At 43.4% G+C, this 27,363-nt stretch overlaps 1 protein-coding gene across 2 annotated transcripts in view; it reads left to right on the forward strand.

Moving 5' to 3' along the window:
• LOC307224210 (uncharacterized protein C11orf24 homolog) overlaps positions 1-21,458 on the forward strand; it is a 30,254-nt gene extending 8,796 nt beyond the window's left edge. For both annotated transcript variants that reach the window (XM_079990838.1, XM_079990839.1), the window contains 3 exons: positions 14,178-14,421; positions 16,227-16,340; positions 18,918-21,458. In XM_079990838.1, coding sequence (XP_079846964.1) covers positions 14,265-14,421; positions 16,227-16,340; positions 18,918-20,086 — 1,440 coding nt within the window. In that variant the 5' untranslated portion in view covers positions 14,178-14,264 and the 3' untranslated portion in view covers positions 20,087-21,458. The remainder of the gene's footprint in view (positions 1-14,177; positions 14,422-16,226; positions 16,341-18,917) is intronic.
• Positions 21,459-27,363: the final 5,905 nt, after the last annotated feature.

The following is a 27,363-nucleotide window of genomic DNA, read 5'->3' on the forward strand; positions in this document are numbered from 1 at the left end:
CGTTCAAAGTGCACAGCCAAAGTTCTCATCTGGTGGCATTCCTTTACAAGTGAATATGCATCCCCTGGCTTCAGAGTTTGTGTGCGCATTAGTTCTAATAATTCAAATACTGCAAACTTCTCTTTAACGTTCCACTGCACAGGTGTAAGAATGCAATGCATCTGTAGCCATGCTCAGTATTTTTCTTTTCCCCTCCTCCACCCCTGCAATTGTATCAAGATTCCATATTTTTAGAAGTGCAAGGTGTGCATCTCTGTTGTATATGTTGCTGTCCCTGACAGTATACAAAATAGCCACTTAAGGTTATTACAGTACTTGAGGCTAATGGAAATATGGTCATTGAGCAAGAAGCAAGGCGAGATAGTGTTGCAGACAGCAATTTTGATTTACCCAAGGCTGTCAGGTTTAACAGAGAAAGCACATAGCTTAAGATGCACACAGTTGCTCGTCGATCAGACTGATGTACTGCCGGAGTCTGAACATGGAGTGCACTTTTCTGTTTGGTACACGACAGCTGGGAGTTTCATTAATGAGCGAACTGGCACTTGCAGGACGAATATGAAAAGCTTTACTATGGCAAACCAGTTTGAGGTTTAATTTTTAAAGGGATGCTCTAGACATCAAAGGTGGAATTTTGCTAATGAGTCTTCCAACATGGATTTACCCCCCTCACCCTCAAATTGACTTTTGGGGGAGGCTTGGAAGAACCTCCAGAACAGTGGGGGGGGGCAGGAGATGGGGGGGGGGTTGTTCCATCAGCTAGTGCAACATCCAATTCCTCCCTAAGCCAGGTTTTTGTAGCTGTTTAGATTTTAACTGAGAAGTGGGCTGGTAGGGGCTGTTGTGTGCCAACAGCACTGTGCATATAGCACAACCCCCCTGGTGTTGGCCTAATGCTAGTTGTAGCATTGTATCAGCATCGAGTTCATATCCAGGATATTGCAGTGTCACTCTAGCATTGTGTGGCAACTGCACAAATAATGATCACAGTCGCTGAATGTGGGGATGCAGTATTGTGCAATGCTGTTCAGCGAAGAGGGATGGTGGAGGGCAGGGTTTGTAGCGTGACGCCATCCTAGGGGAAAGAGCAGAGCGAAGAAAGGGGTGACTGACGTCAGCCGGGATCCAGATGGAGGCTGCTTTTCCTTCTTGCCTGCAGATACTAAAGCAGAGTAACTAACCCGTGGCCCAAATGTGCCCCCGGCCATTTTTTGTGTGGTCCCCCAATAATTTAACTAAAGGCTCTGCATTTCCTAAGGAATCTGAGTGTGGAAAGGATGTGATTGGTGTCAGCTGGAGTACTGACTGGGGCCTATGTATCATCTTAATGACTTTTCAGTCGCCAGAGTCCTGCTATGTCAGCATACACCTTGCAGCCTATGTCACAGTAGAATACATAATAAGGTGGTTAGGTTGATTCATGAATGATGGTTTTCTTTTTCAGTGTAGCTGCATTGTGAAACAACAGAGTATGCACGTCTCGTCAAGATTCACAAACATTTGTGCATTCAATGTTGTGGATAAACTCTATAAGAATTGCAAACAGTTCCAAACACATCTTGGTGTAGCAAATTCTGTAACATAGTGCTAGACCAGGGGTAGGCAACCTAAGGCCCATGGGCCACAAGCGGCCCACGGGGGTCATTTAACCGGCCCACGAGCTGAGCCGCCCGCTCGGCGAGTCCCTGTGCACTGCGCTAAACCAGCACAGTGCAGGGACTCGCTTCTGCTGTGCCTGAAATCGCGCATGCACAGACGCCAGAAATCGCGTCTGCGCAGACGCTAGAAATCGTGGGTGTGCGCTCTCACACACATGTGCAATCCAGTCCACAGAAGGATATCTGCTGGAGTGAACTGGCCCAAGCGATGTAAACCTTGCCGACCCCTGTGCTAGACCCTCTGTTTTGTAGCATAGTTCTTCTGCAGTCTGACCCTATTCATACTTGCTTTGAAGTAGAACTGAGCCACATGTTCACAAGGTCTGATTCTTAGATTGAAAGTAGTGATTTTGAAGGGACAAAAGTATTTCCTGAAAGAAGAGTGAATATTCATCGGTCCTGTTCCTTGTGTTTAATACCTCCTGCATTCATACGCTTGCAAAAATATTTGTTATATCTAGCATTGCATGAGGCTCTTAGGAAATATAGTTATTTTTGAGGGTGAAGGCACAAGTTTCATCAGAGGCTGATGGCAATATGCATCCTTCCTGAGATGGATCTCTTTAAAGTGGGGATCAGCAACTGGAGACTCCTGGGCCAAATCTGAAGGGTGTTACCTGGTCTGCCAGTTGCTGCTTGACAGGCAGGGTAGTGGTATTGGTGTCTGCTGAAAAGAAGCTTTGAATTATGAGGAATGGATTAGTCTACCCCATTCCTTCTTAAAGAGGCTCTCCTATAGAAGTGGTTACTGAGCAGGCTTTAAGACTACAATGGCAGAGTTTTAGGGACATTTTTGATAAATGGCTAATTGTTCTTCTGGCTTCCAAGTACCCTTTTGCATCCAGCCCTGTGCTTGTGCTATAACATTTCAGAAAGTAGGCAGGGGCTCACATAACTGATTGCACTGTATACAGAAACATATTTCCTGTGTGTAAAAATTTAGAAAAGGCTTAGTACTTCAGTAAGAACTAGACGTGGGTTCTCCCTCCAGGCAGAGGTTACTGTCACTGCCAAAGGAATAAGCCAATGAGCCCAGGCTTGAAGGAAGTGGTGGGATTCTTATCTACCTTCATCTCTACATTTTTTGAATATCTTCTCCTATGGTTCTCTTGCTACATTCCTGTGCCCTCTTCAATTACTATTATTTCTATTGACATATATTCTGTCCCTGATAAACTTTAGTTGTTTGGTTGTCATTATCATTGTTAGAAAATTGATATTTGAAATACAGTACTGTACAGTTGTACATCGGAAGTCAAATGGAATATGTTCTGGAAGTCCATTCGACTTCCAAAACATTTGGAAACGAAGGCACGGCTCCCGATTGGCTGCAGGAAGCTCCTGCAGCCAATTGGAATCTGTGGAACCCACGTTGAACGTTCGGGTTCCAAAGAATGTTCGCAACCTGGAACACTCACTTCCGGGTTTGCGGCATTCAGGAGCAAAAACGTTCGACTCACAAGGCGTTCGACTTTCGAGGTACGACTGTATTTACAAGGTAGTCCCCGTTCCTTTAATTTCTGATGTTCAGAATGAGTGTAGGTATTTACAGGAACATAGGAAGCTGCCTTAAACGGAGTAAGATTATTGGTCCATCTAGCTCCATATTGTCTACACTGATTGGCTGCATCTCTCCAGGATTCCAGACAGAGGTCTCTTCCAGCCCTGTGTTGTAGGTGCCAGGGATTGAACCTGGGACCATCTGCATGCAAGGCAGATGCTCTTTTTTTTATAAATTTTTTTTATTAGGTTTTCACATTTTATAAAACAAAAACAAAAACAAAACATATATATTTTTAGACTCTTATTTTCATTACCCCCTTTCCTTGACTTCCCCCCACCCCCTCTTCATACATCCCAATTCCAATAATTAGTTCAGCAAGTTCTTATCTCACATCTTTGACCTATTATTGTTATTTTTAAACTTAATCCTTTTTACTTATCCAAATTTAATTTATCCAATTCTCTTTTAAACATTAAATCTTTTTTTCTAAGGTCGACCTAATTACCCTTCCACGAATTTCTCCCTTTGTAATTTTGTTAATTATATGTCATAATGGCCAAATACAAAAATCATAAAATTTTGAAATTCTGTTCTCCCCTCCCTCCCTACCCCAGTTTCCATCCCTTCCCAAGCAATTATCCTAGCCCGGATTCCTCACATCAGAGGCCTTCAAGTCTCTGTCAGTCTCTCTCTGCCGATTTTGTTGGTAGCCCTTTTTGTTGGTCCTCAGGTCTCGAAGAAATTCTGTCACAGTCACATCATATTTTCTTCCATCCAAGATACTTAATAGCAGTTGCTGCAAAAAGTCAGTTGATCTCCCATACTCAAAGAGGAAGTCCCAATCATATTTCTTTACTCTTTTGAATTCCAATATTCCAAGTGCTCCCGGGACTTCCTCCTTCATCTTTCTCGTCTTTCGCAGATTTGTAATCCAAAAATCTTCTTCTTTATTTCCTCACAATATGGGCTTCTGATTGATATTTTCCTGTACTTTTTCCATTCCTTCTTTTCTCTCCACCGGTTCCAAAAAAGTCTTTTCTGGTTCAGCTGCAGATTCCTTATCAGACAAATCCTTTATGCATTCAGCAGAGTCGTTTGTTTTGGGATTCAAGGTCATAAGTTCTTTGTTCATAGCCGTACTCTGCTCTTGCAGGATTCCCACGAGAAAAAACATTCATTCTATTTCTGCCAGTAATTTTCCCTCTGCAGCCATTGTAATGTCTCTAGTTCCCCCTAGGGGGATTACAGTTGCTTGATAGTCCTTTTCCAACAGCCCGTTACTATGTTGTTTATGACTACGTTGTTTCCAGCCACCTCAGTTCAAAAACAACACTTTTAGTTCAGAGAGTTATTAAATAACAAAGTTCTTAAATTTTAGCCGCCCGTTTGACAGCTCCTTTGACAGCTGTCAAACTCCTTGTTCTTTTTCCTCCGGCTCACACACAGGACGCTCCCGGGTTCGGGAGGGGGGGGGGTTACACAAAAGCTTCCAAAACTCCTCACTTTCTCTCCAGCACAAAGACTTCTTCTGTCAAACTCATGGAAATATTTTTTATCTAACACCAAAAGCAATACTCTCCACCTTAGTCCACCGATCCTTGCTTTAGATCGTTTGTAGATGGGGGGGTGCGGACTTCCCTTTAGCACATCCTCCGGTTGTACCGAATTCAAAGGTATAGATTTTTAAGTCCAAATTCCATTCTACTCATGGGTTATTTGTTTCCAGTCCGAATTTTGGGAAAAAAGTCAGCGCTGTCCGGCCATGGCTCGCGGCTTCGCTCCACTGAAGTAGCGGTCTACTCTCAGCACCACGCCGCTCCCCTTACCCTCTCCGTAGCCTTTAAAAAGGCTCTTCGTGGGTCAGGGAGGGCGCTTAAAGGTGCCCACCGAGTCACCAAGTCCTCAGGCTTCCGCGCCTGCGGTTTCTGAGGGTCCCCGCGTCGCCGGCGCGGTAGGACCCGTCTTCAGTAGAGCCGATTCCCTCCGGAGCTCGGAGGGAATCCGCCATTAGCCGATCGCGCTAACCCGGAAGTCCGCAAGGCAGATGCTCTACTGCTGAGCTGCGCCCTTCCCCAAAAGATATTATTCATGCACAAGAGGTAGGTTGATGCATGGTAAGTCTTTCAGAAAGTTGAAGAATTAGGGAGAAAAGCTATGGATGGGAACCCCAAAAGTAATCCACTGAGAATGGGTTGCTTCTTTTTCTGTAGCAGACTATGATGTCTACCCGAACTTCATCCCAGAAGTTGTTACCGTCCTATTGTGCAGTTAATTTCCTTTGAGCCTCACAAAGAGAAAACTCATATTGTGGGGAGATCACCCTCTGCATTTGTAGCAGGGTGGATGAAAATAAATGATTTTTAAATAATAAATATATATATATCAGATTTTTTAAAATTTAAATCAGATTTTTTTAATTTAAATTGGATTTTTAAAAATAGAATGCTATTGGAGGAAAAATCTTTCTAAAGATGGTTTTCTATTTAAGTTACATTATAGTCCAAAGGCTATTCACCAGGAAAGAAGGATTTGTTTTTAATTATGTAGCATGAGGCTTTATATGCAATGTTTAAAATTTTTGGTAAATGAATTTCACTAATCCATTCACAATGTCATGCTCTTCCAGAGGTTTCTGTAAGGTTATTTGGGGCAGTTTTTCTAATGAGAAGATATTATCACAGATGCTTGTTTTTGCAGTTCTCAAAAGTGTGAATTTGTGTCTGCAGAGATAACATGCCTTTTATTCACAGGAAAAATGTTATAAAATAAACATACAGAGTTGAGGAAAAAACCCATTGTTCCTTTGCAAATTTATACACACAAACCAACCCCATACCTCTTAAATGCGAAGTTCCAAGAGGTTCAATGAATAGATTGTTTGGAGTGGAATAGATCTGCACAAGTAGCTAAGTGTGAAGCAGTAAAAATGAAAATGCAACCTTGTGAGCAGAATACTCCTCAAGTCTTGGGATCCTTGTGTAATAATTGTGCGAGTCGGTTGCATATCTGTGCAACTCAGATTAGGGGCAAGTGCTGAAGGCACTTCAGGGCTGGCAACCTCTTCCCAATCCCACTGGGTTCCAACAACGGCACTAACACTTAACTGTACAGAATAGGCACCTGAATGTAGAAGCAAATCCAAAGGGATGGTGGTGGAAATGGTAACTGGGATCTGTAAGTCCTTGAAGTGCTTGCCAGTCAACTAATAAGAGTTCACTGGTTCCAGGCCCTTCTTCCCAGGGCTCGCCTGACATTGTCCAAACAATAAAGCCTCTACCTGGAACTTCAGTCCTGCAGCAGGAATCCCTGAAGTTCTGCTCCAGTCCTTGGTTCCCCTTTTCCAGCTTTCCACCAGCCTGTTTCTCCTCTGCCTGTTCTTTCTGCAAGCCTGTTCCAGCCTAGGCCTACCAACTGTATCTCTCCTACCCACCCCACCAGAAAAAGGAAGGCCAGCCTCGCCAAAGCCAGGGCTGCTGGGAGATATAGCCCCTATAAACAGTTAACTTATTAAACCTCACAATAATTTCATAATTATCTGTCTATGTATTTCTAATAGTATAACCAAATCAGTAATAACTAAAACTACTCTGAAAATTTATTATTCCAAAAATGAAACCTTATATGCCAGCAAGAATCAGTCTTTCTGTAAAAAAATGATTTAAAACAAGTCTTGCTGACTAGTGATTTAAATCCACCCTGATTTGTAGTACTTTCCCCTCTGCATTTCTTCTTCTTCTTGCTTGTTTGAATGCAGCCTTCACCCAGAGGCCACTGGGGAACCAAGCTTTGAGTTGGAGCTTTTAAAAGTTCTCCTAATCTGCAACAGTGTGTGAAATGCAAAGAGCTTCTCGTCCTCACATGGAGGCTGTGCATTTACAATTTCACTTGTGCCTTTCACTCCTGATTAGGCCCTGGAAGGCAACAGCCCAGTTTCCAGGCAGGTTTCTATTCCTTGGAGGCGTTTACATTGACAGATTTATTGTCCAATCCTGACTTTTATACGTGGGGTTTGGCAGTTCATTTTTCTTTATATTAAACTGGATTGTTTCAGATATTCCAAATGAAGTGACATTTCATAAATGGAACTTCAGCCTTGTAATTTTTCATGCGGAAGCCTTCAAAGAGCAGTGCAGTCTACCATAGCAGCTTCTAGAGTGTTTGGGGGGGGGGGGACAAAGCTTTGTGTGTGTGTGTGTGTGTGTGTTGGGAGGGTGGGGAAGGAAGGAGCAAGAGAGAACATTGCTTTGAACAATGTTAAGCTTGACATATGCAAAACCTTACATGCACCCTCTCCATTAACATGTGTGAGGTTTCCATAGGCCTCATATATATAACCAAGGTTTTATTCCGGTGATGATATTTGCATTGTTTTGTGAAGGTTGAGTGCTTTGTTCTTATGGAGGCTGTCAGTTGTGCATCTGGGTTGCATTATCAATGTGACTTTCTATAGTTCTCCTTCCCAGACATAATTGGCAGCATTATGAGTCTTTCTCAGATTACCTTTTCATCTGCTGAGGAATATCTGTCCAAAACATGGAGTGCATTGCAGAGGGCTCTTCTGAGGTATGTTCTAGGCCAGGGGTTGCCAAACTCTTGTCTGTGGACCTGGTGGTCTGTTAGTTTCATTCAGGTGGTTCATGATGTGTTTCTGAAAAATGCTATTAAATATCATACAGCATCTAGCACAGCACAATTGCTACAACAGGTGGAAAACCATTAAATGGTCCAGCAAGACCCACGGGAATTTTCAAGTGTGTACCAGTCCTTGAGAGAAAATATCCATGGATAAAGTAGCAATTTAGAGGAGCTAGGTATGTGAAACCTATTTTTGAAAAACACGTTGTATCTAAAATTCTGTTGACAATAGACCATAGTATATTGCATAAAATAACACAAACAGCCAGTGTATATTTGAATGTGAATTGCACTGTGGTTCCTCGCTATCCTGCAGTCAAGTTGACTGGGTTGTCTGCTGGTGTATTTTTTTTCCTTTTTGCAGGGAAAAAAACAAGGGCAAGAATGTCTGTGTTAATGAAATGGAATTTTGATGGTTGGAGGACTATGTAGATCAGTTGCTTTATGATAAAAATGACAAGGAAAAGTTTTTTCTAAAAAGATACTACACCAAGGCAAGACCTGTTCTGTTGTAATGGCAGTGGGGGCAGGTATTGCAAGGAAGTGGTGTTACAGCACTAGTCTCCTTGCATCTGACAAGACAATTGTCTTCCTTAATCAGTTCATTACCTCAAGGCTTGTGCTACATTTGCAAGGGAAGCTGGAAAAAAAAGCTACAAAATGGAACAGCAGCGGGAAATGCAGGAATGAAGTGGTTTTGGGAGGAACAGGATTTGAATTATTGAGTGAGTGAATGGTGCTCTTACAGGATAAAAAGGCTGGTGTGGCACGGTATTAGGGAAAATAAGGCCAAAACAACAACAACCATGATGCAAATTTGTGGGATGCTGTTCTCCTGTGCAAATTACCATCTACTTATTTTTTACTTGTTTCCATCTAGGCAAACAGTGCCTAGAAAAAACTCTGGTGGTGTCCAGGAAGTTCCTCTTTCATTGCTAACAGAGATCACTTTAGAGAAGTTCTAAGGTGAATGAACTAGGAAGCCAGTGAAACCAGTTGAACCATCTCAGTTGAGAAAAACTTGAAAAGGCAGCTGGGAGAGCCTGATGTCACACAGCTTCCATGTGAGTTGTTTCCTGACACATGCCAGTCTCTTCAGCAGTGGAGAAAATCAGCAAGAGGGTAGCTGTTTTAGTTCGTTTGCATCAAAAACAATAACTAATAAAAAAAAGTTTGAGGAATAAAAATATTGCTAAAGGAACACCATTTCATTGACTACAATATATAATAAAATGTCAAACATTTTATTATTATTTTATTTAACTCGAAGCTGCCAGAGTGGCTGGGGTATAAACAATATTATTATTATTATTATTATTATTATTATTATTATTATTATTATTATTTATTATAACTAGGGTGAATTTAACTTCTGAACGTTTATTTTGAAGGGGGAAGGAGAGTGGTTGCTATATCTGAGATAAGGTTTTGACATTTTTTAAACTCTGACTTCAGGAAGGCTCTCCCAAGTTATATGACCTGACCTCTGCTTTCATTATGCCCATATGTCATTTGCATGTTAGAGGCACTGCTGTGTACCAAATCAAAGGATATGTGATCTGGTAGTATTGGAATCCATTTAGGCTTTTGTCACATGCACTCTTAGATTTTTAAATTGAGACTTGAAAACAGAGTTAACTTCTCCCAGCGACCTTTCTTAGTTTGCCACCTCCTGGGAAGCAGGACATCATGTTAGCTGGCAATGGCTTATAACCAGAGTGGGAAGTGGCCAGAAGACCGTCTAGCTAAATTCTTGTTCTCCAAACCCAGTGCAGATCAGCCCACACACTCCAGGCCATTGTGCACTAAAGTAAGGGCATTGTGCTAACAGAGTACATGGTTTCCTGTGCCTTGAGCAACAAAGCCGGCAAGCGTTTCATAGGAAAAGATGTTCAGAAAACCTGAGGCACCAGTTTGCTGCTCCATGATGTAGTGATGGCTACTGACTCGCAGAGCTTTGTAAGAGGATTTGACAAAGTCATGGAGGGGAAGGCCATTGATGGTTGCTAATCATGGCAGCTGTGTTGTGAGTCAGTCTGCCTCTGAATACACACTGGTGGGGGTCACAAATGGGAAGAGTGCTGTTCTGCTCATGTCTTGCTTGTGAGCTTCCCAAGGCCAACTGGCTGGCTACTATGAGATCAGGGTGCTGGGCTCAATGGGCCTTTGGCCCGACTGAGCAGGGCTTACCTTATGCTGTGCATGGGATGCCAAAGAAGGCTTCCCTCCTGATGCAAATAGCAGCTGGGGGAGCAATTTTTGTCAGGACCATGGCAGGGGCAGGATAAAACCACTTCCCCCTGCTATTACTTAGATAACAACAATGTGCAGGTTAGTTGCATTCATTGTCCTCTCTGTCCTATAGCATTTCCTTATAGATTTTGTTATTGAACATTATGTAAGCACCAGCCAAGCCCTTCCCCACTACTTGCACAGTTTGATCCAAAAAGGCAGATGATGCGTTTTTGGAAATAATCCACCGGCAGCAAGGGCAGATGTTCTGTAGTATTGTTGGGCCTGAGTTATATCACCGAAAGATTACTGCTTAGTTAAAGGCATGCTGTAAAGCTGTTCAGAGCTATTTATGGTGTGCAAGAATTAGATCTTTTGAAATGCTCTCCCACATCCAGTATAACTTTGGCCATGAACGTGTAAATACACTGCACTCCACACAGACGTTTGAAATGTTTTGTATCGTTAATAGATTCTGCAGTGTTGAGCCAAATTCCTATGCACTCCTCTGACTTTTCTTTCAGTGCTGCTTGACATTCCCTCTCCCAATGCAAATATTGATTCTGCTTGTTGCTCAACGTGAAGTCCCGATTGTTTTTGCACATCCTGTAGGAGTAGATCATTTCTGTATTTGAAAATGGATCATGGGTGCCTTACCTTTATAGAAACTACTCACTGAACCAGCAGAATGTTGATGACACAATTATAGGAGTAGGTCAGTTATGCATGTGAAATTGCACCATTAGTTTCTATGGTGGGTGCTTGTTAAGCTGCTCAGCTGAGGCACGGAAGACTCCCTTCACCTCTTTGGGTTCTAGGGTGGGACTTTCCAAGGGAGGTACATTTCGGCACCTTTTTCTCTAGGGGGAAAAAAAGCACTGATTGTGAGTTCTACTTAATATCACAGCTCTGCATTTCACTTACTTTGGTGATTTTTATTTTAGAAATGTTGACCTAGTTAAACATTCAGAAAAAGAACAAAGGTTGTCAACTCTATAAATACCTTGAAAAGGGAGCATCAAATTAATGGCATAATGGAGCACAAAATTAAATACAGCCTACTAAAAGCTATGTTTTGTTCCTGAACTATTAGTGCAGATTGACTTTATCGTGCAACCATAAATGGAAAAGTTGTCAAATTGCAAGATGGAATTCTCTTGGTCCTAAGGTGGAAGGGGAGTTCAGCGTGGTGGAAGATCACATGCTGCTTTTAAAAATAATAATTTGTTTTGGGGTTTTAGGAACAAGGATCATAGGATACAAATAAATAGACCAAGTTATCTCATGCCATTTGTATATCACAAAACTAGCATAATTAATTTTCAGTAATATCTGCAACATAAGTGGTCAATGTATAGGTTCTTGGTTCGTGAATTGATTTGAACGAAAACAAAGGGGAAGCAGGATAGAACAGAAATAAGTGAGAACATTAAACATCGCATAGCTAAACACCTAATCAGGAACCCATGTGGTTGTGCTTAGATTAGGTATGAGTAGTAGTCATTTTTCCGCTTATGTTACCAATGAAACAATGGTTTATTGATGAACATAGGAGGGAGGTTCAAAGTGAACATAATTTATGTTTAAATTTAAATTTGGATCAATCAGATTGAGCCAAATGCTGATAGGGGCGGGGCGTTGTTCATTTTCTGGAATACTGGCATGTTATGAAATTTTAAAAAGCATGTCCCTTTTATACAAAAGGTCCCAGGCTCACTCCCTGGCATTTTCAGGTATGACTGCGGAAAATCCCCTGCCTGAAAAGCCTGGAGAGCCTTTGCCAATCAGTTTAGATAGTTCTGAGTTAGTTGAACTCGGTAGAAGCAGCTTCCTGTATTGCTAAAGGCCAGCTTCCAGTCAGAATATCCACAGAACTGTAGGCCAAGTTAGGGTGCATGCCTCCTTCCACAGCTGTCTCAAGTTTCAGTGGTTCACAGCAAAATCTTCAAACAGAAGATCAGAGGATGTAATGCCCATGCACACTGTAAACTCTTGTTTCCAAGTGGAGGCCTGGTGGTGAGCCTAATGTAAGACTAACCTGTCAATTTAACTGTGTCCAGCAGTCAGATTGCTTGCCAGTTTCTATATTGCTGCTTCCACAAGAGAGGCCGTAATGGGAAACTTCTACCCTCATTAAGTCTGCAAAGACTTGTTCTATTACTCTTTAAGGCTGAAACATTTTGTAGATTGACATTCAAGCCTGAACACTGTGCTTCTTTTCAGAAACATAATCTCCCTACCACCCTTTCTACACACCCACACCCAGGGTATAGTGGACTAATTTCTGCCATATAAATTTGTTCGACTTTAATGTGCTACAGAACGCTTTGTTTTTGCTGTAATATCGCTACCCCAAGCCCTTGGAAGTTGAATTCAGGATTTGTCTCATGCAGTGATTTATTCTCTGCTGTTTAAGACACTGGAGAGACTTCAATGCAAGAAGGCCAGATGTCTTTTTCAAAGTCTCAATGCAGCCACAGAGCAAGTAGGCCCTTCTTGCATTGTAAAAGTTAGTACATCTTAGTGTTTATCCTATAAAGAAAGAATTAAAAAAGTTGCTAAAACCATGGCAGGGTGGCAAGCCTGTCCTATGTTATTATTGTTTTATTAAATTTGCATCCCACCCTTTCTTCCAAAGGAGTCCAGACAGCAAACCCAAAAGTCAGAATTAAAAATAAAATAACTACATAAAACAATTTAAAACATCCAAAGAAATTTTAAATGATCATAACCATCTAAAAACATGTAAAACAATCACATATATAGAGGAGGAGATTTCAGAAGTCACACCTATGTGAGTGGGCTACCTGTCTCACACATGAGAATAAAATACAATCCTGCCTCTGTCTTGTGATGAGGTTAAAGGAAGGTATGATATGAATAAAGCTTCCAAATGCAGAATATCACCTATGCAGAATATTTTAATCCTTCATTATATGATTGACATCTTTCTGGGCATCTGAATTTGAAATACTTTTTAAGGTTTTGTTTTAGGTATTAACATCCCAAATCTGCCTTTTTAAAAAAAACTTAAAACTTTATGGAAGCAGTGTGATCAACCCCAAAGAGAGACATAAACTATCAGAATTATGGGAAATGGAATGAAAAAATGCTTTCTGATAATAAGATATTTAATACAGTGCATGTTTCCCAGGTGTTAAGGAGGTGACCTTTCCCGTGGTGGTATAATTCTGCTCCCTGACCAGCAGCAAAATTCATTCTGCAGTATTTTAGCCAAGGAAGCAAAAGATCTCGTAGGCCTTATTTATGTTCAAGTGTAGATTTCCAGATGAGCAAAATGAAAATACAGTGGTACCTCAGGTTACATACGCTTCAGGTTACAGATTCTGCTAACCCAGAAATAGTACCTCGGGTTAAGAACTTTGCTTCAGGATGAGAACAGAAAGCGTGCAGCGGCAGCGCAGCGGCAGCAATAGGCCCCATTAGCTAAAGTAGTGCTTCAGGTTAAGAACAGTTTCAGGTTAAGAACAGACCTCCAGAACAAATTAAGTACTTAACCTGAGGTACCACTGTACTTGCAATGAGGTGCACAGGCAGCTTTTTCTTTTGTGGGGACACTTGGCCTTCCATGGGCCATCAACAGTGGAGGTGACTGAGCAAGAGCAGAGAGAGGTAGTGGTAGATTGTGTTACATGGTGGTTATGTTAATAATACTGCTTGTATCTGTTAATATTTCTAAGAATTTTTCTTTAGGGGTCAATCTAATCTTAAGTAGTTACTCATTGGTCCCACAACTGTGAACTTCAATGGTTCATTAATAAATTTAATCCAGGCACCACTTTGGCATGGATACCCTTGGTCTCAATAGCTGACTCCTGTCACATGTTTGCAGACCATTCCGTCGCTCAGTCTTTGCCAACCTGGTGCCCTCCAGATGTTTTGAATGACTGCTCCTATCAGCCCAAGTCATATGCCATTCTGTCAAGTGTGCTAGGAAAGTAAAGAGGAGTGTTCCAAACTCAAGGAGACTACCATTGTTGAAGTCACTTGTGGCCTTTTGTCTTCTCAATGTGTATAGCACACCATAGAAAGAGAGGGCTTTTGCAGGCAGCTGGGTGAAGGCCTGGAAATGTTTTGAAAATGACTTGAAAGTGTAAGTTTGTGGTGTGTTTTCTTTTCTTTTGCAGATGTGCTACTTAAGACCTGACAGCAGCTTTTAAATCTGGAGGTACTATCCAGAGAAGTTTTGTTTCCTTCCAAGGCAAGCTTTCAAGATGTGGACAGCTGTTGGGTCTTTTCTGTTGATCTCCTTATGTGTGTCTGAAAACGGCAGCTCCATCTTAAAGGAGAGGGGGGTCCAGGTAACACATGTACATCTGCTCAGCAGTGAAAAGCATTGCAAGCAAGCTTGTAAAGGCCCAGCAGCATCAGGTAAGATTACCTCACCTGACCATAAATCTTTTCCTTTGGGGCAGGAGGCGTCTGCTTAGGTCTTTCACAGCATTTGTGATTATGGCTGCTACATATGCAGTAGCTAAATGACTTCACAACCTTAGTCAAATTGAAAACAGCATCCGTTTTCCAGGGACTGCCTTTTCTCTATTTCTTTTTTACAATTTTACAATGCAGCAAGCATAGAAGAGCCTTTGTGTGTAACACTAGCAGGGAAATTGTGTTAGATTACTTAACTTACCCTTAGCCAGATGTCTCTGTATTTGATGAAGTTTCACATTCTTCTGTGTCCTTGTTGCCCTGTTACCTGAATGCCCCAGAGATCCTTGGAATGGATTTTTCAATCCAGTTTGACATGAGCTTCACGGGTGACTTAATCAACCCCCTTGGAACTTTAGGAGCTTCTAGACTCGGGGTGACTAAATTATTCCCCCCAGATGTTGCTGGACTACATCCCTGACAATTGTCCAAGCTGTCTGGGGCTGTGGTGAGTTGGAGCCTGACAACATCTGGAGGGTCACAGCTTTGCCCACCTCATTCGAGGCTTAAATCATCCCTGACAGATCCTCATCAGTTTCCCTATTTAAAGGCCATAAGGGAAGAGGACTTCAGTTTCCCAAAGCAACTTTTCACGTTACCTAGCTTTTATGGATGCTGCTATAAGTTAGGAAGTGGTTGGGTTTGTCCTCAGGTGGCTCCCCCCCCCCCCGCGAAGCTGCTCATCATGCCCCCACCACCAATCTTCTCTAAGTAAAATGTGCCCAGCTTCTTATCTTTTCATCGTAAGACACAAGTTCCAGTCCAGCACTGTCTACTTCGTTTGGCAGGGAAGTTCTCCCAAGTCCTCGGATGTGAGCCTTTTCCTAGTTTTCTTGCTGGAGGTTTTCTTAAATGACAGTTCAAAGCTCGGCCCCAACAACATTCTGCATTCAAAGCACGTGCCCTGCGACTGAGCTTTGGTCCCCTCCCTCATGGCTGAAATGCAAGTCTTTGTAGCTGCCTTCTCCTTGTGTCTTGCTTCTACTTTTTATCTGAAGGGACTTGCCTGGAGCTTGTAAGCCAGGGGTCAGCAAATTTTTCAGCAGGGGGCCAGTCCACTGTCCCTCAGACCTTGTGGGGGGCCAGACTATATTTTGGAAAAAAAAATATGAACGAATTCCTATGCCCCACAAATAACCCAGAGATGCATTTTAAATAAAAGCACACATTCTACTCATGTAAAAACACGCTGATTCCCGGACCGGATGTAGAAGGCAATTGGGCCAGATCTGGCCCCCAGGCCTTAGTCTGCCTACCCATGTTGTAAGCTTTCTGTCCCACTAACACTGTTCACAGCAAAACTCTTATTGTAACTGGACCCCTTTGAATCCTCACCTTACTTGCACACTAGCCGTTATCTGTGACATTATTGTCTTTGTTTACTCATTTTTTCAGGGAAGCAGTATAATATTGTTGACAAATTGTTGCAGTCTAGTATTTGTGCTGTTCATTTCACAGAGATTAGAGCTTTGTAGGAGTTTTAATTTGTTTTAGTCTATTTTATTGCAGTTTTCATTCTCTGTATGTTTTAAATCACAGTTGTAAAATTTTGGTAATGATTTTATTGTTTTGTCTTTTTTTTGTAAACCGCTTTGAGGTTTTGTTCTTCAATCAAGCGGTATGTACATTTTATGAAATAAAATAAGTAAAAATGTCACCATACTAAAACTCTGCTAATAGGATAAAATGTGATTCATTTTATACTAGTGAGAGTGATGATCTTACTTTCCTGTGTGATATTCTAGGTAATCTCTACTGCTGGTCAGTGCTGTATCAGAGCCGCTGTGTCCTCTTGCGCTGTCCTCAGCTGAGTGCATGTCAGAACGCCAGCACACAGGATGTTAAAGAACTAATGGGAGGTAATTTGGATTCAATGGGACAGCTCATGATTAAAAAACCTGCTGCTGCAGCAGCTATTGCTATTACTAAAGGCAACGTTCTCTTACCTCACCATCCAGATGTTTACAGTGTTTAATGGGGGCTCTATCAGATTTCCACAAGTTTCATTTGAGCGGTAAAGATTCTTTGGATGTGATTATAGGCTATTTTGCGAGACTGATTATTTGTATTAAAAACATATACCCCACCTTTCTAGGCAGAATATTCAAGGTGTCTTAAGACAAAGCAGTCTAATGTAACAATATAAAGTATAATATTAAAAAAACTGGCAACAATTAAAAGCTGCAGAATCAGAAGGACAAAAAAGCCAGGCAGAGAATTAACTAAAGGGGGAAAAAACCCTTCCAAAAGAATACAGTTTTCAGCATAACAGTGGGCAATGAAGAAAATACTCTGAGGGAAGTATTCCATAATCTGGATTCCAAGATAGAAAAGGCTCCCTACCCCACCCTAGGAATGCCATGCTCTTTCAATCTTCCCATCTGTGGAAGCATTTCAGTCTGCCAGGTGTAATGATTCCTCCCTCTCCTCCCCCTGCACATTGTTTTTCTTTTTTGGGGGGGGTGTCTCCCAATCCATTTTCAGTGTGCAGAGGAGAGGGGAGAGGTCCTTGTTCAGGGCTTCCACTAGCAGGGCTGGTTAGGTGAATCCTTTCCAGGGTCTAACCAAGAAGAGTTTGAAGAAGAGTTTGGATCTGATATCCCGCTGTATCACTACCCTAAGGAGTCTCAAAGCGGCTAACATTCTCCTTTCCCTTCCTCCCCCACAACAAACACTCTGTGAGGTGCGTGGGGCTGAGAGACTTCAGAGAAGTGTGACTAACCCAAGGTCACCCAGCAGCTGCATGTGAAGGAGTGGGGAATCGATCCCAGTTCACCAGATTATGAGTCTACTGCTCTTAACCACTACACCACACTGCCTCTCCAACTCATGACCAACTCATGAATCCTAGAGAAAGTTAGCTCAGTTAACTATGAATCTGATGATTTCCTGGGGAGTGGCAGAGGGTGGGGTCAAGACTTCATGGTCTGCACCAGCAAAGGCCTGTGGGTGACTGAAGGGTCGGCCTGCCTTCTGATGCTTGGGAGGCCAGCAGGAATTGAGGATTATGAAGCAATCCTCCTGTGAGAGGGGAGGGAAGTGGGGGCTGGCACTGTCAGTACTTTGTCCAACCAGGTCCCACCAAAACCCTGTCTGACAATCCTGCCTGACACTAAGGCTCGTATATGAAATTGTGCGGTTTTGAAACAATTTGATTTAGATTGTCCCCCTTTTAAAAGTGCCTCTACCATTCCTTTTCTGGGTGCTCTTTCTGTTTATCCTTGCACCCTTGTTTTCCTGAGGAAAGGAGGTAATATTGGCATTCGTTTCCTGTTGGTTTTCAAGCCAGAAACTGGAGGCTCTGTGTGTAATTGGAGTGGTTTTAGCATCTGTAGCTAACACTGGATTTTGCAACAGCGGAGTCTTCTGCTCTAATTGCAAGTGACACCATAACAAAACAAAGCATGTTAGGAACTGGAGAATCAGTCTTGTAAAGGGTGTGAGAAAGTTCTGCTGTACATGCGTTTTTGAAAGGACAGCTTTTCATGCTTGTTTCTGGCCTTTAAATACTTCTCAGGAACTTAGCTGCCATGTTAAGTTGAACAGGTTCTTGCAGCTAAGAGCGAATAGTTGTGACAAGAAATACATTTCTTTATTTTCTTTCTGATATTTAGCTGAGTTTGAATTTTGATCCAGAAAGGACTTCTAAGATGTGTTTTGTGCTTGAGTAACAGAAGGATAAACAACTGGTGCCCCAGGAGCTCAATCACTTCCTTGGAGACATTCAGCTGTACACCTCTGCCAACTTTCTCTTGTGGCACAGGCTAAGGCTAAGTGATTTCTAAAAAGTCTTCTTCCCTTGCGTGAAAGACAAGGCTCTCTTTTTTTTATATGTACATCTTGTGTGCCTCAGCCACTCCCTCAAGCAGACAAGACATGAGGTGTATCAGGTGGGTCTCCAACAAAGTCTTTGTTACTGTCCCCTCTGAGGGGGGGGGGGGTTAAAGATCCCTTGACTTGTATGGGAGTCAGTCAGTGGAACCAGTCCTTCAGCCTTTGTTCAGTCTTTGCAATATGGCAGCTGCTTTAAAAATGTTTCGTTAATCATATGGGGATGGAGAATGGTTATACTGGAGTATATGCCGCATATATATAAAGCTAACTGGTGGTAATGAAGTTATGCTACTGAAGATGTTCGCTTCTGTCATAACTAGTCTAAAAGATCTATGCAACCAATTATTTAAAGCAATATCTGTTCTCTTACTGCAAGTTGTATTTGGGGTGCATATTATATGTGTCAATCTATGCAATTCTGTAGATGGAAATCAATGATGTATTACAGCTGGTAGATTCTATAGCTCTCATTCACTGTAAATGGAGGTGGCACGACAAAAGTACAACTCCTGGGACTCTTTTATCGACTGCCATTTGATCTACTTTTTATCTGCAGCCCAATCCTGATTGTGTCTCTGGTCTTTTGTTTTGTTTTTGGCCAGAATTTGTGATCCGTAAAAGGAGAGATCATGAAGGAGCCCTTCAAACAAACAACACAGGAAAGTCTGCTGAAGAGCAGGAGCTGCGGAATAAAACAAGACTTGCTGGGACAGAAACAAAAGTGCCTCTTTTGCCAACAGCTCCAGAGAGGAAGGTAGCAGAAGGTACTGCAGTTAGCATGACTACCACTGCCACTTCCACGATCGCTGCCATCTCCCAAGGTAGAGCAATAGCCATAACCACAACTAGTAACAACGTAACCACAACTCATGGTAACACAACTCTTGGCATCCTAAATGTGACTTCTGGTCCCAGCACTCCCCCTCAGAAATCATCGTTGCCTCCCACACCTTTCCATTTAACTGAAAGTGCTATTACTGTTAAGAGTACATCAAGTTCAAAAGGGGCGCAGACCAATAAGTTAACTTTGGGAGCTGCTGAAACAACTCCTCCCAGGACTATTCCTATTACTTTTGCCACAGCAGCAAACAATTCAGTGCTTCCCACAACCCTCAAAACAGGTGTGGCAACTGGCATTCTTATACCAGTGAACTCTAGCAGTGTTGGAAGCAGCTCAAGAAGCCCACTAAACTCATCTTCAAATGCAACCACCCCAAATCCACCAACATCAGCCACTCAGAGTTCACCAGCTTCAACCACCCAGAATCCACTAGCTACAGCCACCCAGAATCTACCAACTTCAACAGCCACTGGCATATCTCAAACAACCAAGAGACCAACCACAGTAGCAACAAAGTCAGCTGAACTCATAACAATTGTAAAGACAACTCCAGATAGGGTAACGCCTCATGTGACTGCAAAGGGTGATGAAACCACCACCGCTGCAGAGCAACCTGCGAGTGCTACGAGTCAACCAGTGCTTGTCACAACTTATAGAAATCCCTTGTCAGTGTTTGCAACGAAAAGTCCAGTGGCACCGCCCAAATCAGTAACCATAAACCAAGGCCAAGATCAGCAGGACACAGGTAGTGAGGGTAGCTATCGTCCAGTAGATGTTAGTTTGCTCTTAGCAGTGCTTCTGTTTGGAGTCCTGTTTTTTGTAACAATTGTAGTATTGTTTGTGATACAGGCCTATGAGAGCTACAGGAAGAAAGACTACACTCAAGTGGACTACCTAATCAATGGGATGTATGCAGACTCAGAGATGTGAAAGCAATAGCAATCCAAAGCCAGGCATTCAATATATACATCTACTTCTTGTGGGAGGTCGAAGGCCATGGGTGGCTTGTCTTTCAGTTCCCTGTTCTGCCTATAAGACCAACTGAAAGTGCTTCCAAATTACCTTTGGTGCAATGTAGGAGAAATGCCATGTATTCTATTTCTAAAAGTATTTTTTTTTAACCATCAGGTTACCACTGACATATTATTTCTTAGTTTTTGCTTCTGTTGTGCCAGTTTTGTTTTGCCATTGCAAAGAGGGGCTAATGCTGCAGGCAGCCCTCCTCTGAGGACTGTGGTGCTTCCTAGGCTCCCGTTCCTCAAGTTCTGTTAATACCCTGCCTATCCCTGCATAACAAAAAGCAGAAAGGGGCTGTCTCTGCCTGCAAGGCACTGTGTTGACTGCTGCCAGTCCAGATGGATTGCAGAGCATTGGTGCAGGTGGCAGAACCCTAAAGAGTAACAGGTGCAACCCCCCCCCCCTTGGCCTAGGTGGCGACCCCTTCCATACGGTACGTTTCCTTTTTTTTTTTGCTTCCAGCTACAGCACTGAACCAGCTGCGGGAGACGCTGCTGGCTTGAGATGCAACCTTAAGAGCGATGCTTGTTGGCAGGTTATGAGTTCTGAAGTGTCTGGACAGAAAGCTCTTTAGAACCATGAGGCATTCCTAATGTTCCCTGTCAGGGGCAATGTTGGCAGAACAGGCATCTTATTTCAGTGAGCTCCCTGCTTGTTTAAAATGTGTGTACTAAGCCATGTTCATGCTGTGCTGTTTCCTAATCGTGACTGTTCTTCGCTGAGGTGCTTCTGCATCTTTATATGATTTTATTTTTGTACCCACTCAATAAATGAGGCCCTGGAGGGCATGTAAAGGTTTGCTTACTGTGTCCCCCCCCCCCTTCTGCCACTCCCCATTCCTCATATAAGGCCTTCTGATAACCTGAATGTGCAAGCAAACTGAGTTTCTAAGATCCAGTCATTCCTGTTGCCTAGATCAAGACACTCATACATACACTCATACACTTTCTTCTCAGCTGCGTGATTCCCCACCCTGCCTCATTCCCTGTGTATCTCAGTCTTCCGAACTGTTCCCAGTGCATTTAGGGCACAGGCCAGGTATATAAGCAGTCTTTGATTTCAGGGCTGCTGAGCCTTCATGGCTCCCAATCTGAATCATGACTCCCAATGATGACTGCAAAAGGCTCCAGTTTTGTGAATGGTTTAAGGCCATTCAGACCAGCATGCATCATGCGGAATATGCTTAATGGAAACAATCTTTAGCTACAGCCTTGGGAGTGAACTTGACAACAAGTCCAAGCCCCCTCACACTGTGTTAAATAAAGGTCTAATTGAGCATTCAGAGTTTGGGGTCTGATCTTCTTGGGTCCTGGGTGAAAAGGCAGTAGTTCAGCTAGTAAAGCAATTTACCTGAAAGACTTTACAGTGTGCCCATCTAACAGACAGCCCCACAATCACATGGAGACATTCCCATTTTCATAGAACAGAGACTGGATTATCTACCAACCTTGATTTTTTGGGGGATGAGATTGACTGCTGCTTGGGCAGGATAGAAAGTCCTCCTGAGATCTTTGCCCTCTCATATTTGACTATTTAGATTACCCCCCCCCCAATCTTTTACAAGTGTGTTAATATTTTAATAATGCTGTCAGGGGCTCACGAGCAGAGGCACAGGGGAGAGAGGAAATGGAGAGCGAAGGGGAAGAATCTGAGGGCAGTGTAGGGGAGTATGAGAGTGGCCCGAGAGATTCCATAAGCTTCTCCAGCGAATCAGAAGATTCCCAGAGGGGGGCGCCGACGGCCAGGGCAAGGGGGGTCCCAGGGGGGACACACCAGAAGCAAGGGGCTAGCGGGGACTCCCAAAGCAGCAGCGAGAGATCAGGACCAGCTCCTCCACCAGAGCGTAGTGGGGGGGAAGAGTCCCATGTATCAGGACCAGCTTCTCCTCCAGCAGGGAGAGAAGATGAATCAGGGCTGGCCACGCCTCCATCGCAGAGTGAGGGAATGGAGGGGAAGTCAGGTCCAGCTAGCCTCTCTGAAGGGGGAAGCAGTGACAGGAGCAGTGTAACGGTTAGGAGGAAGGTTGCCAGCTGGGCGCGCGCGCCAAGTTCACATGTACAGGCGCGTGGCACAGCAGGTAACCCGGATTGGGAACCAGGTCCTAAAGCCCGCCGGAGGCAGGGGGAAGACTCAGGGGACTCAGCGTCAGAAGAGTCTAGAAAGGGCAAGACCCCAGCGGACAGGCGGACCCAGAGGAGGAAAGAGCAAAGGAAGAGGTGGAGCAAGGCTAGAGTCTTAAACTGGTGTCTGGGGGGAGGAGATTCAGACGGAGCTTCAGCGGTCTAGGGTTTAAGACGTAGGGCTGCACGCCGCGGCTTTGAAATCGAAACTGCGTTTCAATAAAGACTTTTGTATATAACAACGGACTGGCGTTGGTCCTTTGTGAGCTGGGACCTCGGGCAGCCCTGACAAATGCCTTCACTATATACTTGCTTCTTCCAGCAGCTCTTCAACATGTAACTTGTTCGTTCAAACAAATGTTTTATAAATGGCAAGGTTATAGCTTAGTGGTAGTTCATCTGCTTTTTTCATGTAGAAGGTTCCAGGCTCAATCCCTAGCATCTCCAGGTAGGGCTGGGAATGCCCCCGAAACCCTGGAGAGCTGCTGCCAGTCAGTGTTGGCAACACTGAATTAGATGGAGCCAATGGTGTGACTTGGTGTAAGACAGCATCCTATGAGATCATCTATGGATATGACAGAATTTGCAGTGCGTGTGTGGGGAGTTTTGATACCTCTGGCCAAGGAAGAATCAGATGAATATAGCCGATTACAAAAGGCTAGCCAAATTCTGTAACCGGCAAGTTAGTTTAATGAAGAAGTGGGCAGAAGGGTGGGGGGCTTCTTAGAAGCTTTGGAATGAAAGAGACTGAATGAGCTAACCTCACCATTCCTAATTCGCTTAAGTTATATTTTCTCATCGTATAAGTTTTCTGAAATTGTTCCATATTAGTGGCGGTATGTAGACCCCAAAGTTATACGGTATGACCTTGTTAAAGGATAACCATCAAGAAAGAACCTGTAACTTGGACCCCCATCTGTGCTGTACCTTTAAAGCTGTGTCAAACCACTTTGGTAGTTAAGGGTGCCGAGAGTTGTTAGGAGACCTCATTGCAATGCTAGAACCCCTAAGGTTGTTAACGATGGTCATTCTTCTCAGAGCTCTGGGGTCTCCTAACAACACAAAGCACTCTTAACTACAATTCCCAGGATTCTGGCTGTTTACATGGCTGTTTAAAATGGTATGATACGGCTTTACAGTGGTACCTCGGGTTAAGTACTTAATTTGTTCCAGAGGTCCGTTCTTAACCTGAAACTGTTCTTAAACTGAAGCACCACTTTAGCTAATGGGGCCTTGTGCTGCCGCTGCACGATTTCTGTTCTCATCCTGAAGCAAAGTTCTTAACCCGAGGTACTATTTCTGGGTTAGCGGAGTCTGGAACCTGAAGCGTATGTAACCTGAAGTGTATGTAACCCAAGGTACCACTGTATATATGTGTCTTATTGATGGAGCCTTGCTCTTACTTCTGGACTGAAGTAAGGCGGTCCTAATGGAATACACGTTCTGAATTCCTCTGCAAGGCAATGTGGGGACCAAGTGGGAGCCAAACCACTTCACACTTCCTTTCTCAAAGTGGAGCCACTACAGTCAAGCTAACCCACCACTGCCATTCCTTCTTTAATTGTATTACAGGTGTCCACTTGTGCCTTGTGGGGAAGGGAGCTGTTTTTTTCATTTTTAATTATTGCAATTCCCAGTGATTTCTCGAGTTAATTTGTATTTTTAGTTGTATAGACAGGGATAAGCCAATAGGGTGCACTGCTGTGCTGCTCATGAAACATATGGATTCTCTTGCCTAACAGATTCTTGAAAGCAGGCAATGTCTGCAGAACTGGAGCTTCCTGCATTCCTTGTCTGCTGTTTCTCTTTATTTTCTTGGCTGAGGACTCTTCATGTGTGTTTGTAACTATAACTCTAATTATGACTACGTTTGAATGTGAGACGTTCCACTATTGCATTGAAATGACCCAACATCCTGCTGACCTCAATTAAAAATAAATGAAACTATTTCGTTAGGAATGTACAGATTTTTAAAAAAATATATAAAAAGCAAAACATTTGTGTACATAGTTCGTTCAGTGTCTAATGCACTAGGTCTGTCATGCTTGGGTAGGCAGCAAGTAAGATAAATGAGGAATCACTATGCCTGAAGCCTCCAGGCTGCTGCATTTGTCACCTTTTCCCAAGCCCTCCAGCAACATATTATGTCAGCATTTCTTTAACACTGTCAGTGTGATTGACATTTGGCATCAAAGTGCAAGATGACGGGTCTTTGCCCCTAGGAGCTTACAATCTAAAATCTAATGCAGGAGATGGAACACAGGAAGGGAAAGAAGTTGAGGCGGCGAGTACACAAGGAAAGAGAATGCAGTTCTTTCAGTTCCATGTGCCTTTTATTTTTTATAGGCCACCCAACAGCAAAATGTTTTCCAGGTGGCATAAAACAGATAAACATTGGCAGGCATTTTTACTGTAGTCAAGGGCCAGAAACTAAGAGTGAAAACTTAACTTAGCCCTGTTGAGTGCCTAGTGCTAAAAAGATGGCAACATGGGCATCAGGCAAGCCTGTCTAGGGAGGACATTTCATAAAAGAGAAAACTGCTTTTTTTGAGTTGGACCATCAGTCCAATCTAGCTCTGCATTACCCACACTGACTGGCAGCTCCTCCCCAGGATTTCAGACAGGAGTCTCTCCTAGCCCAATCTCAAGATGCTGCAGATTGAACCTTGGACATTTTGCATGCAAAGCAGATGTTGTTCTTCCACTAAACTACAGTCTTCCCCCCTCCAAGGCAGGCTACCACCAAAATGGCTTCTTCAGTAGCAGCTGTTCCTCACCTGGCACCCAGAGAAGGCTCTCCCACAGCATAGGCCTTAAAATGAACTCTACACTATAATCAGTTGTACTCCCTGCAGGTCTTCCCCTATTTATGCTCTAGCCATTGCCTTAAGCTTTCTAGTATTCCAGAACTCCAGGCCAAGCTCTTGTCATGGACAGCATCTTTGAGCCCTATGCCAGTCACCTGGGATATTTCTCCATTCCAGGGATCAGTCAGAGTTTTAACAGGATATCTAACAATGCCAAACTGGAAAATCTTCAAGAGCCATGAGCACTCTCTGGGAATCCATCAGCCTCTATGCCCATCCTGACTGGTCTAATTCTTGAGAGGTCAGAAATTCCTGGAAGCCTAGATAGAACTAGGTAGCAATCTGCCTACGTCAAAGGAGCAATAGTGATTCTGCCACCCACCTATCACTATTGTCCTATCCAGCATAGAACACTAAGTCGAGTGTATAACTTGCCAAATGTGCAGGGCCAGATGTAACTTGGGAGAAACCACTGTTACCATGGAGGCCATGAGGACCTGGCCTATGGCCTGACAAGGGAGTCTAAGCTATTGTAGTCCCTATGCATCCCTCAGGTGTGCTGGAGGACGTTGTCCATTGCCTGTGTTGAAGTAAGATTCAACTACCAGTCTAGACAACTTCTGCAAATGGAATTGGGGTGGATGTCTTTTGCCTTAGGTAGCAAATAACATGGGCCAGCCCTCAGATCAGGTTGGGGTTTGTAGTTTTTATTTTATTGGGGAAGGGCCATAGTTCAGTGGAAGAGCATCTGCATGCTTACAGAAAGTCCCCAAGTCCAGTCCCTGGTATGTCCAACTAGGACTGAGAGAGAATCCTGCCTGAATCCCTGGAGAGTCCCTGTCAGTCAGTGTAGACAATATTAAGCAATATGGATCAATGTTCTGACTCAGTGTAAGACAGCTTTCTGTATTCCTATTCAGGGCTCTTCTACAACGTCTCTCTCTCCCCCCCCCAAATAATTCAAATTCTGAGGGGTTGACATGGTGACAGAGCACAGCAACTTCATCTTGCCCCCTCCCCCCCAACCTGGAGCTTATCTTGCTGCTGTCCAGAGCAGCCAGCAGAAGGTTAACAGCCACCTGCCTCATCCAACCATACAGGCCTGGCTGGCAGTTCCCACTTACTAGCCCAACACTTTAAGGCTCAATGGAGTATTGGCACAGCCTTGGGTGAGAGAAGCCCTTCCACTGATTCATCCTGCCTTTCTGCATGTGTGAGACAATAACTTTCATGGCTAATGGCTCTGAAATCCAGCCATAAAACTACCAGAAGAGAGCAATGAGCGAGAGACCTGGATGTAAAATTTCATTCCCTACTCGCGATTCACTTTCAGACGTGTTTCTTGACAGAGATGTGGTTACCAAAATAGCTCGTAAAAGTTAGAACCCAATTATAGTCATCCATTACTGATGAATAACAACTTAATTGCAAAGGACAGTAATTAGTCGGTCTGTGCAGCTCAGTGTGCTTATTAATTTCAGAGAAATGATGACCACCAAGATTAGCGGGGGAAGCTGTTTGAGAACCAAATTGCGGTAGAACAGGCCTAGTCACATGCAGGATCTTCTGCTCAGTTAAGGGCTTTTCTACAACTGGAGTTGTACTATGGGTCAGTTTGGGGGGATACATGTGGATCAGGGAGGAAAGGAGGGGGACACTGGTCTAGCCAGTCAGAACAAGTGAATCAACCCTGGCCATCAATGGGATGAGAGATGTCACAACCAGATCACCCTCACATGCCTGTGGGTCAGCTGCCTTGACCAAGCTGACCTGCAATACAGAAAATACCTGGGAGGTGGTGGGCGTATAAAACAGTGTTTGCTGTGATCATGTTGTGCTGCTTAAAAGAGAGGCATATGGTTCTAGGAAAATTTAGCAAGGTCTGCATCAAAATGTGTAGAAGTGGACATCCACCCATTGCTGTTCCCATCTGTCAGCCTCTCCCTGTGCCCCATCCCATTTTATCCGCTCCCATCATCCATTTTGCTTGATGCTATTGAACAATCAAGTACCAGGCAAGAAGTGTTGGTTTGCCCCACTTTTTTGTAAAGCAGATTTCTGTAACTACAAAGTTCTTTGTAAATTCTGGACAACCATGGAGTTCTTTTTGATAGGGTTTTCAAAATGTAATAACCTATTTAAGGAGGAAGGTTTTATGTGGGCCAAAATTGTTCCGGTCCTTTGCCCCAGGCTCAGAGCAGGCAGAGTGAGGAATCCCCAGGGAAAGCCAAGTGTCTGGGTGATGGAGAAGCACATTTACTTC

The sequence above is a fragment of the Podarcis cretensis genome (genome assembly GCF_951804945.1).
Source record: "Podarcis cretensis genome assembly, chromosome: 1".
In the NCBI taxonomy this organism is placed as follows: Eukaryota; Metazoa; Chordata; class Lepidosauria; order Squamata; family Lacertidae; genus Podarcis; species Podarcis cretensis.